Below are 18147 nucleotides of genomic sequence, written 5' to 3' on the forward strand. Positions count from 1 at the left end.
GCAAGACACGGATAGGTATGGAGTGTTGTAGTAGAAGTCATTCAGTAACTTGGAGCAGGATGTTTTGTTGACTACCTAATAAAGGTGGATTTACATAGATAGTAATAATTGTTTAATTGACAACTTAGGTTGTATGATTTACATTTAATTAATTACTATATTTATATTGCATATATTTATGTAGTTTATCTTTATATACACTAGACGAGTCGAGGCACTTCGTGTCTCTAATAATTATACATAGACAAATATTAGAAATTTTAGAAGATATAAGATTTTTTTTTACATTCAAAGTATAATAGTAATAAGTAATGTAAAATTATTTATACGATTGTATTATTTATCTAGTGGGACCGAGACACTTCGTATTGGATAATTCATGCAAAGGGGATATCTTTATACGAATGGAAAGGAACAAAAATAGTTCGTGCATATTTGTTCCTCCATTCTTTTCTATCAGATATGTTTTATTGTAAAATTATTTATACAATTGTATTATTTATCTAGTAGAAAAAAGGCACTACGTGCCTGCATTGTATTAAAAAAAATGAAAAAATGAAAAAAAAATGAAAAGTTACTCATAAAAAAATAATTATTAAAAAATAAATAAAGGATAAAATGATCCATATAAAAATAAAAACCAAAAATAATTATTAACAATGATATCCCCTTTATATATTAGTATAGATTTATTAGTTTAAAGTTTTTAAATTTGATTAAAAATATTTTTTTAAATTTTTTAAAATAAAATGGTATAATAGTCAGAAAAAGTGAAGACCAAAGTAGTTACCGAAAAGGGTATCCCTTTTATATATTAGTATAGATATGTTTATACGAATCGAAAGGAACAAAAATAGTTCGCGCATATTTGTTCCTCTATTCTTTTCTATAAGATATGTTTTCTTGTAAAATTATTTATACGATTGTATTATTTATCTAGTAGAAAAAAGGCACTACGTGCCTGCATTGTATTAAAAAAAATAAAAAAATGAAAAAAATGAAAAGTTACTCATAAAAAAATAATTATTAAAAAATAAATAAATGATAAAATGATCCGTATAAAAATAAAAACCAAAAATAGTTATTAACAATGATATCCCTTTTATATATTAGTATAGATTTATTAGTTTGAAGTTTTTAAATTTGATTAAAAATATTCTTTCTAATTTTTTAAAATAAAAGGGTATAATAGTAAGAAAAAGTGGAGACCAAGATAATTACCGAAAAAGATATTCATTTTATATATTAGTATAGATATAATATAATACACGTTTCTCATATTTACAAGCATGTAGTTTTAAATTAAATATTTTTTTGTTACTAATATCTATGTCGTACCACATAAGAATCAAAACAGGTTATTACATCGTATATTAATTAATTAGTTGAAATTATAAAAAATTTATAGTATTGAACTAGTTAATAATTTCTTTCATGAGACATTATACCATGCACTTATGGAGAATAAAATAAAATACTGTAAAAAAAAACATGAAAATTTCTCAATTACATAATTAAATTTTCTTTAAATCGTATCGGAGCGTGTATGAGGAGCCGTTTTCCCATCCAACGGCCACGATGGAGCGCTTCTCCTTCCCCACTTCCCCCCAACGTCTAATTTGATTTCTTCCTTCCCCATCCCCATCCCCAACGGTCACATTATCTCAAAATACAAATAATTCCCCATTCCAAAACAAGAACAAGAATCAGATTCCAAAACCTTCAACCTCGTCCTTCAACATTCAACAAAACATGAACAACGCCACGCAGCTTCAAGTGTGGAACAACGCCGCATTCGACGACCACGACCCCTTCCTCCCCATCAACACTTCTTGGTCCTCTTCCGACTGCACCAAGGAAAACCTCAGCCCGCCCGCACCCAATCACTCCTCCAAGAAAACCTCCATCGACGCCGAGATCGAAGCCATCCAGCGCGAGATCACGCGCCTCACCACGCGCCTCGACGCGCTCCGCCTCGAGAAGGCCAAGCGCGCCAAGCGCCTCGTCGGAAGGGTGGTGCCGGCCAAGTTCATGGAGCCGCGCCCCAACGCCGTCGTTTCGAGGAAGCCCGAGGAAACGCCGAAGGCGAAGGTGAAGATCAGTAATAACAACAATAATAACAATAGTTGGCGGCGTGGGATGAGTCTGGGACCGGCGGAGATTGCGGCGACGCCGGCGACCGTGCAGAGTCGGCGGAAGTCGTGCTTCTGGAAGCTTCCGGAGATCGAGGAGGAAGCGAGGGCGAAAACGGTTGGGAGAGTGAAGAAGAAAGATGAAGCGGCGTTGGTGGGTCAGGCTCAGGCGAGGAAGTTGTTTGAGAGGGAGAAAGTGAAAGCGGTGTGTGAGAGTAACAAGAAGGGGTTGTTGAGGCAGGGGAGGGTGGTGGCGAGTAGGTATAATAGCTGTTGTGATGTGAAGAAGAGGTCTTTGCCTGAGGGAGGGAGTGAGGTTAGGGTTAAGAAGAGGTGGGAGATTCCCAAGAATGGGGGAGAAGAGGAAACTATGGCCACTGCCACGGCGACGACCACAGCGGTGGCAGTGCTTCCAAAGATTAGGACGGTTAAGTGTGTGAATGATAGCCCCAGAGACTCTGGGGCTGCCAAAAGAGTTGCGGAGTTGGTAGGGAAGAAGCCTTTTTTCAGCATTGATGAGAAAGATGTTTGTCAGGTTCTCGATTTTGCAGAAGAAGATGGGTAATGAATTAAGGTTTTCAATTGCAGTATAAGGAGTCAGTCACTTATTCACTACTTGCAGTGCTGTAATGCTGCGAGTGAGTTTCTTTAGTGATTGACTCGAGTTTGTGAGCCAAGTAATATCTGGCTTGTGAGATAATGGTAATGATAATGGTTGCTGTAATTTTTTTGATTTCTTTAAACTTTGGTATAGACGGAACTTCCTAAGTTCTGATTGATTTTTGTGAGCTGAACCATGAGGTGAAAGTCCTTTTGTTGGTTTAGTCTTGCCTTTCTATATGATGCTAAATAATGAGTAATGCTTGGTCCTTTTTCATGTTGTATATCATTTTTTTTTTCTTTTCTTTAATATGGTTGAAGGAGTTTATGATTGTATAGTTTATTTGTTTGACTGAGGAGTGTTTTCTTCTTCCTTGGAAGATTTGTTTCTGGGTTATTTTAACTTCGGGTGCTGGGGTTATGGTCTAGGTGTCCACAGATTGTTTTTCTGTTTGTAATGGGGTTGAGTTCGTCAATTGTTGCATCATTAGAGTCAATGCCAGGGAGGAAAATTACGAGGATGCAACATTTTATTGCAAAAGTAAGGGCAGAAATATCCTTAGAAAATAGAAGGGGATGCATTATAATTATAGACCTGTATGAAAAGTGTCTGATATGAACAAGTGGAGAGATGTATGGTTTTGCGCCACTACAACGATTGTACAGAGGATCAGTTTTTTCATTAAGAAAGGCACTTAAACGATCGGTGTAACTCCATCTCCATTTTGGTTTCAATTTTCTTTTGTTGATTTTAAACAGCATTTTCTTAAAAAGTCACAAACTGAATGCTGAATGTTGCAGCCCAATCTACAAGTGTTACTGTATTAATTAACTGTTAACTATATATTGGCGACAGTTGTTGAAGCTCCAAGCAAAAAGTCCATACTAGATAACTGATAAAATTCGTAAGCTGAAAATGTTACCTTTTCCCCCGTATTCAAGTGTTAAACTGATTTCTCATGCGGACTCTAGAATTTATTCACCAAGAGAGGATAACGAACTTATAGCTAAGCCCCAACTAGCTGAAAAGATATTTAAAGCAATTTGGATTGGGGTCGAGTCAAAATTGAACCCAAAACCTGAAATGGCAGAAAATGGCAACTCCTAGCACTAAATTTGTCAAAAGAACGTGTTTAAAAAATGCATACTTTATTAAACTGGCAAGTGCTAAACACAAGTGTGAAAACACTAACAGAACGCAAATTTGACACAACGTCACATTGAAAATACAACAGAATATTGCAGTAGGGCTCCAACTCCACAGCAGAATATTGAACCCCACCTAGTAATTCACCGAAGAACTTAGACCCAAAGGTATCTATGGATCTAATCTGTACGGACGTGCCAATTTGTCTACTTTAGTATTCCAACCAAACAATCTATCAAAATAGAGTTCAAAAAAAATCATGTCGAATAACAGTCAACTTTGTATGGAGGAATGAATCACTGCCTCTGTTTACTGTAGATGTCCGTGTTCGTGTGATGTGTTACTCCATGCTGACATCAATACAATCGTGTAGAAAACTCGGAACCTCAAACCATCATGAAGGCAATCAGAGAAAAGCTGCAAATGCAAAAAATTATATTGGTATTATCGAGTTATGCTTTCCAAAGGGTTGGGGCGCCAATCTATCATTGCAATATTTGGATTATCTGACTTTGCTCTCAACCATATCCAAGACAGGAATTTTATGGAATCCATCATTTGTAGAAAGTCAAAGGAAGCTAGTTAGAAGATTATGTTATTTTCTTGCTGCCATATTGTGCAAATAATGTGCAGCTCCCATGGACAGCAAATAATGTGCAGCTCCCATGGACAGCGAAACGACCTGAAAACCATTCCAAGCATAGAAAGCAAACCTAACATTAAAGGACAAAGAACAAGAGAAATAAGTGGCATGTAACTTCACGAGCCAAGTTGCATAAAACACATTTGGTTTCTTGCACATTAAGGACAATGTTCCGCCAATGTAGAGCCATTCTAGTTGGTAACCTATCCAGCAATAAAAGCCATGATAATACTAACACGATAACACCTTCATAGGAGTTGTGTCCAAAACTAAGGAAAAATCTCTACTAAAGGGTTGTATCTTTGTTGAATGTAGAACTGGTCCATTTGTCATGAAAAAGTTGTACCTAATGATCCAAAGTAAAGTCAGCAATGCTCATGTCTGGTTTGTAATTTGAGTACAGGCAAAGCCATCCACTCTTCTTTTCCCCCAACACATTTATTAAGAGCATCTTACTTGGTTCTCTTCAAAAAGAGCTCAGGTGAGAAAAATACTATGGAGGCATCAAGTGGAAGACATCTTCAGCAACATCTCCCTCTTTAGTGCATCAATTTTTGACAGCTGTATGCTGAATTCTTTATTTGGGGATACATTTTCAGCCTTCATTCTTTCTCTGAGTCCATAAGCAGGAGTTTTAGCCTTTAAATAAGCCTGGATCAGAATCTGAAATGGCCTAAGACGACCAGTGTATCCACACTGCTTCATTCTATGGAACCACTTCTCAGTATTATATACATCTCCACAATTTGCATATTGTTCCATCACAACCATGTAAGAGTTGAATAATGGCTTTACTGCGCCCCCACTTTGCCTTTCGGCTGCCTTACTTAAAATTGAAGCTGCCTTCCCTACATCCCCAGCTTCCACATAGAATCTCACTAGTCCATCCCAAACCAGTGGACCAGACCAACATCTAAAATGTCTCATTCGCTCAATAAATTCCTTACCTTTAGATATCTGGTTATTCAGAGCATAAACTCTCAGAAGTTCAGAAAACAGCCTGGATGAGAGGCCCTTAAATTTTTGCATCGCCATTTCAAATACTGCTTCGGCTTCCTCAACTTGGCCCAATTTGCCCCATGCTCCTATAGCAGCTTCACACTCCAGCATTGTGGGGTATGACTTGCAATGGTTCCAAATTCTACTTACATCATTAGCCATGTCAAGTGAAGCATAGAGAGATAACAGTTTATTGCGTGCCCTAATGCATTCATGTGAGTTTCCTTCTCCAATTTCTTTAAATATAGCAATTGCTTTATCTTTCAATCCCTCGGAAATATACCATCTAACCAAGTCTGTCAGGAAATAAATATCAGGCTGCAAATCATGAGACTTCATATCCTCAATTAACTTTTCCATCCCTATTATGTCCCCAGTTTCACCTCTGGTATTTATCAGGATCCTGTATGTAAGATGTGATGGAGTCAAATTTTCCTTATTCATAAATGATAATATACCGGGTATCTTTCTTCTGTCACACTTCTTGTACAGAATGATCATCTGATTCAAAGTATAGATAGTGATTGGAAAACCTAAAGTTCTCATTTTTTCAAAAACTGCCTCTGATTTTCCCCGGTTGCCAGCACGGACACAGTTTACTAATAGAATTCTGTACAATAATTCACCTCTGAAAGAGTCTGGAACATTCTCCATGTACTTCTCTGCAACATCAACTCCCTGGACCTTGGCTATTAAATCAAGATGCGAAGCATAGTCATTTTCAGTGGGCTCAAATTGTTTAGTGGTCTGCAACCATTCCGACATCTGCAAAAAAGATAACAATAGATGGAAGTTCAAACATAGGTAATATAGACTAGGAAGAAAGGCTTATTTTATTAAGTACAGCAGTGAACCATTGCATGAAGCAGTAACCCTAGAAAACACATTACTCATCGAAGCTACAATATCAAGTCAAACCATTTATTTCAATAACTTGTTGGGCAAAAGCATGTATTTGGTGTATTAAATCAAATACAGCATATTAAAAATAAAATACAGCTTCATTGGATACAGCTGGTCTCTGGAACCTCTGAACCAAGAAGCGCACAAACCAATTCGGTATTCTAATAGCATACTGAACTCCAAGAAGACACTTGACACCAATAGTTTGTCATTTAAATATATATACACATTTAAAAGTACAATAGAAGAACAAAACCTCACACTAGCATTTTGATTAACCAATTACCATTATGAATCCACTCATAAAATTCAAAGAAAACATGCTAAGAGACCTAAGAGAAATAAGTGAAAGCACCTGCAATGCCTTGTAATACATGTGATGCTTCCAGAGAATAAATACAATCTTTGAAGCCTCTAAATGGCTCAAATCCTCCTCTGCTTCAACAAATCTTTTCACAATACTGGGAATGTAGCAGGCTGGACTGTCCATAATGGTTCTTAACAATTCCAAAGAAGCCTTTCTTCTTAAAGGCTCACGATAGCTAAGGTAAAGGTCATTCTCAGATTCCGACAAAGGATCATCAAGGCGTCTAGGTTCTGGATTAGATTCCTGATCGACTTCTTCCTCCATGGTAATATCCTCAGTAAGCTTAGCTGAGAGGGTTTTCTCAAGTTCCCGAAATTTTTCTTTCAAAACATTTTCATTGCAACTTCTTTCACTAACATGTGAAGACAACCCACGACTACCCAGAAAGAATTTTCCAACAACGGGCGAAGTATGGTAACTTTTCTCTCTTAAACAAAGCCATTTTGCACCTAACAGAGCAGGATAACACCCACCAAGGTTTTCACCACTGAAATAACTCAGGGTATCATGTTTTATCCCACATAATAATAATCCTGAAAGCTCCACGCCATGTCCTTGTTTCCTAAGAATAAGGGAACAATAACAACTGTATATTATACATGGCTGAAAATCTGAAATTTTCACCACAAAATTAAAGCAATTTTTTTTTTACCAACATTTTATTTCTATTATGCCATATAGAAGTAGAATAATAAAAAAAAAAAAAAAAAAAAAAAAGAGGGGGATTCAAGTATATATCAAAGGACAACATAAACTGACAATGATTAGAGATAACAGTATTTATGAATTTAGGTTTATATGAAATAGAAATACAAGCAATGAATATATGCAAATGCATGAAAATGGAAGTCAAAATGGAGGGGAAAGAGAAAAGGTAGATACTTGATAGGGTAAACACATCGGCGCAGGAAAGACATGAAGAATGATGATGCCACCAAACCCTAACGATCATTGGTGGAACGTTCCTCTTCTCATTTTCAACTTTAAGCTCAACTCAAGCAAGTTCTCAAACATAACACAGCATGAACTTACAAGATATAAGTGTGCTTCGAAAATCGACTATTCTTTCAACTTTAAGCAGTATTTGTGTAAAATTAATCTGCCTGTGAATAATTTAAATTTGTATATAATTTTTTTTTTATGAAAATAAGTTATTTTCAAAATTTTGAAAAATTAAATATATAATTATTTTTTAATAACTTATTTCCTCTTAAAGTTGATTCACGGTGTTTTTTTTATCTAATTATAAAAAAAATTTATTCTAATTATAATTAATTATATGTATAATATATATATAGGAGGGTTCAAACGATATCAATGTAATATTCAACAAATAATACTTGGTAAAAGTTACAAAATTCACATTTCATATAAAATTATTGAGCGGTATAATACTTAGTAAAAATTATATCAGTATCATTTGAACCCTTCTCATATATATATATATATATAGAGGGAGAGTTATAATAATATCGGTATAATTTTTATTAAGTATTATATCACTTAATAACTTTATATTAAATGTGAATTTTGTAAATTCAACCGTTAAATTAAAAGTTCTTTACTCTTAGATCATATATACAAAATTTTATATTAATCCAAGATGATTTGATATTTCATTCTTATAAAATAAAATTGACGTAATATATATATTTCAAAATATAATAATTAATAATTATCATTACACTTTATCCTTTAAAATAAGTGTACTTTTTATTTTAGAGGAACCAAATTATCAAATCACTAATTATATTAAATCATTATTATAAATATTGAATCTAATCATAGTTATTTTGAATCAGATATGTCAAATTCATGTTACAAACTTTCAAAGTTTAAAACACATGTATCAATCACACAAATGTGTTTAAATATATCACGTTTTAGTATATGATGTTTAATAAATAATTAGCTAAGTTATGAATCATAATTATTTTTCTCTTATTTTATCTTTAATAATACAATAAAAGAATTATTTTATTAATCATATTAAGAAATAAACAATTAACATCTAAGAAATAAACTTTACCTTATTTTAGTGCACACAATTTTTTTACTAATTCATCCCTATAACTACCTTTAAATCATTTTCTCTTTCATTATCTTTTATTAATTTATTTATTCTCTTTTTTACTACTTCAAAGATATTCAATTTCCAATCCTCCCTCTTTAAATAACCACTTTTTAGTTGTAATACCTTAAGTTTTCTAAAAATTTTAATTAATTAAAGAGATTTTATAAAATATTATGGAGGATTTTAATAATTATTAGCGTTTTTAATTAAAATAAAGAAAGGCTTACAAAGTTATTTTGTTATCAAAAGTGTTTGGAGAAAATTTGTGTTTTAGTTAATTATGTAATTAAATGTATTTTAAAAATATATATTTTATATATTTTATTTCATAATTGAGTTGGAGAAATATTTTGTTTTACATATTATTTATAAGTATTAATATTATTGAGGGAGGGAAAAGAGAATCACCGTTAAATTGTCTTATTGAAAGGTTAATATTGTGGACTAAATTTTAAAAAGGGGGTTACAATAGTTTTCAAATACACTTTTCATTATTCTATTTTCTACACTTGCATTATAAAGAATTGGGAAAATTAGAGTACCTAAAGATCCACACCTTTTTTCTAGCATTTATCGAGGTAAGGGAGAGTGAGAGTTTTCTCTTTTAGAGTCAATTAATGTGTTAGGTTGGGGAATTACAATCCTTTTTTGCTTTCATATCTAATTCTACGGGAAATTTATGGTTTTGATTTGTATGATGAGAATTTGTGCTACGCATGATTCGTATGCTTTGTGGATGATCTTTGTATTAATATGAAATGAATTGTATTGATTTAGATTATTTGTAAATTTATAAGTGCCCATAGAAACCCTTAAATTCCAAAGAAGAGTGAAAATTGATAAAATTGATGATGAATTATGAAAATAATGTATGCGTTTGACTAATTGATGGTATAAAAGTATATTTTAAGTGCTACTTATGTTTGTAATCGATTGAATTGAGAATTAAAATAAAAGGATGTGTATAGATATATTAGGAGTTAGGGTTTATATATGATTTGAGAGTTTTTGTGCAATTTGTTTAATTCATAAATTATGGTATGAACATATATCAGTATTTAGGTAATTTCTCTCTACATGATTAACCAAATAGAGTTCCCTTTGTTGGCTTAGAAACTAGACATTTGGGGCTATATTTTAAACTAAAGAATCACATAAAAATATTAAGAAATGACCAAGTTATGTGAGTCACAATACAGGTCTCATGTTTTGTGCACGAGACATAATGCCTAAAACTTGTAATCACTCCAAGGACTCTTAGATGACTGAATTAAATTTCATGGTATTCATAAGAAAATCTAAAGTACTTGTGTTGTTATTGACATTAGGCACGAGCATGAGCACAAGAGCTCTAGAGATCCTCTAGATACATCTTGTCAAGTGTGGGGGAGATCACGTCGAGCATGATTTCCTTCTAGTGGCTCACGGCCTCACACACACTGAGTGTAGGGTATGTCTCACTAGGCATAGTGTGTGTCTCGTAAGGTGCGATTCTTTGTTTAAACCTACTTATATATGTGTATGTCTAGGTGGTTTGTGTATATAAATAATTGTGATAAGTGATAAACCATAATGTATTATGAATGATATGTGGTAAGTGAATTCGTATAGTAATGCATTGAGTTTTGAATATCATGTATCATGTGTGATATGTGTATAAATTGTCTTTGCATTCATACTTTAGTTTAGGCCATTTGCATATATTATTGCATTGTTTGAATGATTTTATCATGCATTATCTTTGTTTTATATTACACTTTTGGTTTTCTTATTTTTCTTTGTAAATAAGTGTTTTAGGTGCTTAAATCATGATTTAAAGAGAGCAAGTATCAAAATGGAAAAGTTGAAGTAAGAAAATTCCATAGGCAGGTTGTAGGCTTGGGCCAAATGAAAAGAAAAGGAAAAGACAACTCTTAGGAATTAAAAAAAGTTTGAAAATAAAAGAGGAATAATTAGAAGGAAAAAAAAAAACTAATCGTCAAGGAGAGGAACGACTCATCAAGAGGAGATCAACTCACCATCAGAAGATGAATGACTCATCAGTCTCTTTTGGTTTTTCCTTTTACATTATGTAGAACTAATTTTCTTTTTGTTAGAGTATTGATGTAATATTCTGGATCATAGTTTCTGAACCTTTTCAATTGATGTTTAGTTAATTTTAATCATCCTAGTGTTTTATCCATGACTCTAATGTTTATTCTATGAACAATTTTACAATTGGGAGATTGGGGATTGTTTACGATTATAGATAGAACAGATTAGGTTTTGTCACAATTGTGAAGTTGGGCATATCTAATTAGTTTGTGTTTGAGATGAAAATTGTTCTTCATGATTCTATTGAATTTCATAATTGTCCTAAGGAATTGAGGATTAGGGTTCAATGAATAGATTTACTTGCCTAAGGGATTACGGGTAAACAACTAGTAATAAACTCAAGTGGGTAATTACGATTCTTACATCAATTGAAAAGGGTAAGAATCTATAGGAAAGAATGTGAAATCAATTCTCTAACAATTTTAATATTGAGTAAATTTTTGTTAATTTTCTATGTTCGTTGTTCCATCTGTTTTTCGATTGCTCAAAATTAACGTAAGTTAATAATTTAGTATTCAACAAATTCAATCCCTGAGGGCGATAATATTATTACTACAGTAATGTTTGGTACACTTTTCAAACATGCAACAATTAATGTGCATTTGTGTTTTGTGATAGGTACGATACTGAATACACCGCTAGGGAAAACCTCCTAGTGTAAAAGCTTGGAAAATAGTCCTTGAGGATAGTTTGGCTAAGGAAGCCCCAGTCTTGCCCATTATGTGCATGGGGTGGACGTATCTTGCGTGACTCAACTATCCCAACGAGATCCTTCTAGTATATCCTTCTAGTGAGAGCATTGTGAATTCTTGACTCGGCACATCCTCCTAGAGTACTCATCCTTCGAGTAGGGAAAAATGTTTTTCACGACGCCACATACATATAGATTAGGAGAGTCTAGTTTATGTACGATCATAACATTTTGTTTGTGTTTAACTTGTGTTTTGATTGATATCGTGATTGAATGAGATATAAATTGAGTTCAAATTATTGTATGGATTTATGAGGAGTTTAATTATTGGTTTTATATATAATATTTGTATGTGGCTACTCGACCTTATTTTACACGGTAGTTGGAATGAAATATGTGTTCACTCATCTATTTTTCCTTATGGATGTTTATATGTGGTTGTAGGATTCTTTCTTTTTGGAGGAGTCTAATTGATTGAAGGGAGAGCTGTGATACTTGTGATATCAGAGATATTGAATCATGTTTCATGCTTTCTATTTTAGGAATTTTAGTTTACTTTCCTTAAAGTTATTATAGTTAGGCATTGGTTTAGTTTATTTGAATTTCAAATGGGATACTCTTTACCTTTGTTTGAAGTTACTCAAGAGTAATATTTTCTTTTTATAATTATTATATTATGCATGTGAACTAGAGGATGTCACAAAATGAGTGAAGGAGCATTTTTTTTTATAAAAAGTTATTCTTTTAGTATTTCATGCTTACACATGTCTTTTTATGCTCTAAAGAAACTAAAGAACTATCTAAGATCAATAAGGCAATCACCCTAAAATCTTGCGTTCATTGTTGAGTGTTTATCAAGGTAAAAGGGAGTAAGTAGTCTTGCTCTGAACATGAGATATATGTTGGGTAGTAAGATTGACCCTCAATCTCTTTCTTTGTCGTACATGTTGTATGAAAGAGTTATCTCAATTTCTAATCATGACTTGTAATTCTATGTTTTATATGATTCTCTAGTATTCTAATTGATGTTGTTAATTGGTATGTATGTTAAATGATATGTAATTACTAATCTTGTAAATCTTGGATTGACCATGGGTTCCTCTAAAAACCCTAGGGAATGAGTGTATTGAGTTAATATGGGATAATTGAAATGAGCATGTGAATTTGAGTAATTGATGAATTATAGTAATAGGTTATAATTTGACATTTTATTGATTAGATTTGGATTGAACGTGTTAAGGAATGGTGAAGTGAAGGTTAGAAACCTATGAATAGTATAATATCGAGTTTTGGATTATCATAGCTCACTCAAGCGACCTTAGACTCGCTCTAAGCAAATTCAGCTCGCTTCAAGCAACTTGTGACAGAGTTTCGATAGCAGTTTGTTGAAGCAAATTTTAGCTCACTTCGAGCGAGCAGACCTCTCTTAAGCGCATGATTGGCTTGCTTAAGCGAGTAGATGAGCAAATTTGCTTTTATGGTCTTCATGAAAAATATAACCCTAGATGTTAGCTTTCAAATTTCATTTGAATCACCTAAACGAAGGTCCAAAACTCAAGTGATGGTCAAATTAGTGAGCAACGATCAACTTGTCATTTAAGCTAAAATGTTGCAATTTTGTAATTTTTAAAAATAGATTGCAGAATTAACTCTTGAAGTCAACATAGAAATTGTAGATAATTATCTTAGATTTCTAATAAAATTAAGATCAAGTTGATAATGTGTATATAACTTTAGAAATCATAGAATACTAAGTTATGAAAATGTAGTATGTGAATGATGATGGTTAATGACTTTACCCTTTAAGTTTTTGATCTTATGAGTAGTTTGAGGTACCTATATCAATGTTTTGGAAAGACAAGTTATGGGAGAAAATTATTAACCAAGCTCAAGATGAAGACATTTTGTATGATTACAAATATAAGTCTCTTGAATGATAAAAGTGCAAATTGTATCTTGTTATGTGTTTATGCTTTGTTGCATGTTTGCTTCATGCTTTTTAGTTAACTTAGCTTTAAATCTTCATATAGATGATGTTTGATGATGAAAAAAAGTTTTAAAACTGATTTGAAAAAATATTTGGTTGGAAAAATCGAAGTATTGAGTTTTTGCTCAAAATAATTGATTATTAGTTAAAATAATCGATTATTTGTTCTATTTTTCAAAATTTGAGAAGCATTGCCATAATAATTGATTATTCAGTGAAATAATTGATTATTTTAAAAGTAACTCTTTGGAATAATCGATTATCATAATAAATAATCGATTAAATTATTCTTGGTGGATTTTGATATCTGTGAAGAATAAAATAATCGATTATTCATACGAATAATCGATTATTTCTATCAAAAAAACTTTATATATCATTTTTCACTTTTAGAGCTCAAAGAACTTAAATCCTTGTGATACTACTTTTGATAATAAATAAATCTCTAAAAAAATGTTTCTTTCTAAAAAAAGAGGTTTAATACCCTTTGTGAGAACTTTAAGAAAGAATTCTAAGAATTGAATTAAGCATCATCATCTTCATGATATATAGGCTAAGCTACACTAGTTGATTCACCTATTTGATATGTTTTATACATTAGGTGAATTCATTTTTTAATCCTTTTGTATAGTAAGTAGATTTCTTGAGTGCGTTTCTCAAGAAGGAAAAAATTTTGTAGTAAGGTACTACAAGAAATTGCTCCTTGTGGTTTAAGAAGTGTTTCTTTAATAGTGAAGGGGTGAATTGCATGTGTGAGTGTGATTGTAAATCCTTTGACATTAGAGATTAGTGAAAAATCTCAATTGGGTTGATTGGAGACTGGATGTAGGTTACAAGTGGATGTGACTGAACCAATATAAATTTCTTGTGTATTTTTCTCTATCCCTACACGTGTCTTTACACTCTTACAAATTTGATTATATGCTTAATGTTGTAAGGCATGAATCATAAACTTTGCATATAAGACTAATAAAATATGATATTGCATGTACAAGGCATCTTAACACCATATCTTATATACAACTATATTTCAATATACTTCATTGGAAAGCTTTAGAAAAGTTTTTTAGCCTAGAAAATCTGAAAGAGCTTTTTTAATATCCAATTCACCCTCTCACCCACTTGGATAAGTCATCTTTCTTAACAAAAAACAATTGTGAATAAGTTATGATGTGAGTTAATTGTTAACGACTTGAGGTGTTTTAGTGATAACAATGTTTAAGGAATTAATGTGTAATATCAATAACATTGCAAGACTAGTGAAGTTACCAAATTAAATGTTTAGTTTGGTGTTGATATCTTAGTGACTATGATTAAGGTATTAACATATGATTAGATGGTTTCATAATTATTTGAGGTGTTATTGGATGATGTTTTGGATATTAATTGTTGTGTTTGAACTATGAGCATGTGACTCTTGTGGGATACAATGTATTGTGTTTTTGAGTGAACCATGTGATGGTCACATGATCTGAACTCTAAGTTGAGGCTTAGTAGGGATAAAGTTTGAGCATGTTAGCTTAGTAGTGATATGAGAATGTGTGCAATGTGTACTTGTGATCTTGTGGTAATGTGATAACATAATAATTGCACTGGTCTTATATGACATACATCATATGCATACGTGTTTTGATGGGTACAATACAGAATATGTTGTTAAGGGAAAGTCCCATTATATAAAAAGCTTAGGGATTCATGACCTTGAGGATAGTCGGGTTTGGGAGCTCCAATTCTGCTTGTGTGTGTGCATGGGGTGTAACTTGTGTTACACAACTATCCCAACGCATCCTGGTGTATCTTCTCCTAATATAAAGTGTGATAAGGGTGTGACCTGACAATTTCTCCTAGGCTACTCTTTGTGTGCCTTAGGGTAATGCATCATGATGTGATTTAACTGACTTTAGATGCATATGCACATTAAAGTTCATGTTCATTGCATTATGTGTGTTAATGTGTAACTGTGTGATGAATTATATAATGACTTCTTGACTAAATATGCTAGGCTACTTCATTATTGTTATATCTTGTTATTTGTTATATCTTGTGGTTGTTATCTCTTGATATTGTGTGTTTGGCTATCTGACTATGTTTTGCATTAAGTTAGAGTGAGATGTTTCTCACTCCCCTTTTCTTTGTTGTGTTTTGTGTGCTTCTTATTGTAGGTGAAAGTCATGATGACATTGATGATGTTGGAGACAAGGCCTAGATCTTGTGTTGAGTTTTATGTTTTAATAGGATGTGACATAGAGACGTAGTTAGAATTTGAGTTTTTGCTATTTATTTATGTTTAGTACATGATGTTAGACTTCATTTGGTGTTATTTATCTTTATTCAACATTCAGGTCGGAGCATCGTGGTTCTAATTGTTATGTGATATCCCTATTGAGGAATTGCTTTTATTTAGTTAACTTTTCTTTTACGAATTTTGTTCTTATATTTTAATTTATATGCTTATGGTAACATGCGAGGTAGAGAATGTCACAGCAATAATAATAATAATAATAATAATAATAATAATAATAATAATAATATATAGTTATGTATAAAAAGATACTCCTTTAAAAAGTCTCTACATTTGGTAAACCATTATATCATTATGTTATTAAAAAATTTTAAAAAAATCAATATTTTTTTTGTAGCTACAATTCTTTTTTAATAAGTATTCATTCTATTATTGTTATTTATTTTATTTTTAAAATAAATATTAAGAGGCACGAAATGCTTTTCCTTTTAGTTATGATAAAGGGGATATCTATTTTTAATAGACACAAATTTTGGACTAATTTATCTTATAACTACTTCTAATCACTTTCTCTTTAATAATGTTTTATTTATTCATTCATTCTCTCTTTTTCTATTTCAATTGCATTCAAATTTCAAATTTCTCACCTTTTAAATAACCACTCATTTTCTTTTTAATTTTTTTAATTTTGAAATCTGAATCACACCAAACCAATCCTTTGTAATTTGGTTTGGTTTGATTTTTACAACTTCAAAAATTTGCTATTTAAAAATAGTTTTTGTTGTGAAATTAAAAATAGTTAAATATATGTAATATCATGTTATTTGTTTAAGAATCCTTTGTCAAAAATAAAATTAAAAATATATTAATAAATATATTAATAAATATTATGTTTGAATGTATAAATCATATTTAAAATTTGTATAAATTGGTACTATCTAACATACAAGTTATTAGGGGTGAACATAAAACCGAGACCCGAACCGAACCCGAAAAACCCGATAAAAAATATTACTTTTGGGTGGGTTCAGGCGGGTTTTACGGGTAAATCGGGTTAAAATTTTAATTTTATACAGGTTATATTGAGCGGGTTCGGTTTTAAATTTTTAAACTTGCTAAAAAACAACAATGGTCCAAATTCAAAAGTCTTTATTTCAAGTATAATATAGCCATCAATTTGTAACTTTTTTTTTTCTTTTTCTCATAACCTAGATATTTCTTTTGTCTTCTCCTTCCTCATTCAATTTCTCAACACACTAGTCTATTTTTAGATTTTTCTTTTTGTTTCTTTCTCTATCTTTCTTTTCCATCTTCCTATCTGATGAGATTCCACTTGGAGATCTCATGAGTTCTTCAATGCTTCCGGGATTCCTTAGAAGTTCTTCAAGGAAGAAGACTCCAAGAAGCACAATGTGACCTAAGCTTGCATGTAGCCAAGTCCGAAGAAGAAGAGAATTCCCTAACTCTACAAGGAGAGGAGCTCAAGTAGGGTAGAGTTTTAGGAAAAAGGTGACTTCGGAGAGGGAGAGTTCTTAAGAGAGAAAAACTCATCAAATAATCCAAAGTGTTACAATACTCGGCCATAGGAAGATTTATAGGAGAAATTAGGTTAAGGGTTTAAGTTGGGTTTACCTAGAGTTAAGTAGAACCATGGTATGGTTTACTTAACTCTAGGCGCCAAAATTTGAATTCTAAAATTCAAATTTTGGTGCCAACCGGCCACCCCCTCCATCTGCACTCATTTGGATGTGATTTAGTATCCATTTGAGTTGCATTTCGGTCACACCATGTGCATGTGTGCACATGGCCGAAATGCACCTTCAAATGAAATACTAATGACATTCAAATGAAAGTGTACATGTTAACCTAAATTAACCCTAAATCTAAATGACCATGAAATGTAATTCCTATTCTAATGGCCGGAAATACAAGGCCCAAAAGAAATACAAGGCACTAAGGCCCAATCCTACACTAACCATAATCTACTTGGGCTTGAACCAAAGCCCAACAAAACAATGTGATGGGCTTTCGTTGAGCTTGGGCCCACTCCTCTTGTATCTTCCTTGCCATAGCCCTAGTAGTTGGGCCCTTGGCCCATGGGCTTCCTCCATCACTATCTCTATTTTGAGTACAACTTATGCGACAGTGGTTTCTTATAGATTTTGTAATCTAACTTTGGATTTCTTTTGCATGTAACAACTATGGATTTTGTTATCTTTTGTTTTTGCTTCTTTAGTTTGTAAATGTTTCATCTACGAATCTACTTAC

At 32.4% G+C, this 18147-nt stretch overlaps 2 protein-coding genes and 1 long non-coding RNA gene across 4 annotated transcripts; 2 read left to right on the plus strand and 1 right to left on the minus strand.

The window, feature by feature from the left end:
- Positions 1-1560: 1560 nt before the first annotated feature.
- LOC109788222 (uncharacterized) lies at positions 1561-3070 on the plus strand. The gene has a single exon (XM_020346901.3). It carries the CDS (start codon positions 1753-1755, stop codon positions 2695-2697), a length of 945 nt encoding a protein of 314 aa, XP_020202490.1. The 5' UTR covers positions 1561-1752; the 3' UTR covers positions 2698-3070.
- A 794-nt stretch (positions 3071-3864) lies between these two features.
- Positions 3865-7851, minus strand: LOC109788211 (pentatricopeptide repeat-containing protein At1g80270, mitochondrial). Its single transcript, XM_020346893.3, has 3 exons — positions 7674-7851; positions 6780-7353; positions 3865-6286 (listed from the first exon to the last, which is right to left on the minus strand). The coding sequence occupies exons 1-3, from the start codon at positions 7706-7708 to the stop codon at positions 5027-5029; spliced, it is 1869 nt and encodes a 622-aa protein (XP_020202482.1). The 5' UTR covers positions 7709-7851; the 3' UTR covers positions 3865-5026.
- Positions 7852-9367: 1516 nt separating this feature from the next.
- LOC145952726 (uncharacterized) lies at positions 9368-16543 on the plus strand. 2 transcript variants are annotated; one of them, XR_014430234.1, is made up of 4 exons: positions 9368-9443; positions 10194-10350; positions 11578-11806; positions 15800-16543. It is a non-coding gene; the product is annotated as an uncharacterized LOC145952726 (long non-coding RNA). The 2 variants fall into 2 exon arrangements; XR_014430235.1 differs by lacking the exon at positions 11578-11806.
- The last annotated feature ends 1604 nt before the right edge of the window (positions 16544-18147 follow it).

The sequence above is a fragment of the Cajanus cajan genome, chromosome 10 (genome assembly GCF_000230855.2).
Source record: "Cajanus cajan strain Asha chromosome 10, NIPB_CcT2T_4, whole genome shotgun sequence".
NCBI lineage: Eukaryota > Viridiplantae > Streptophyta > Magnoliopsida > Fabales > Fabaceae > Cajanus > Cajanus cajan.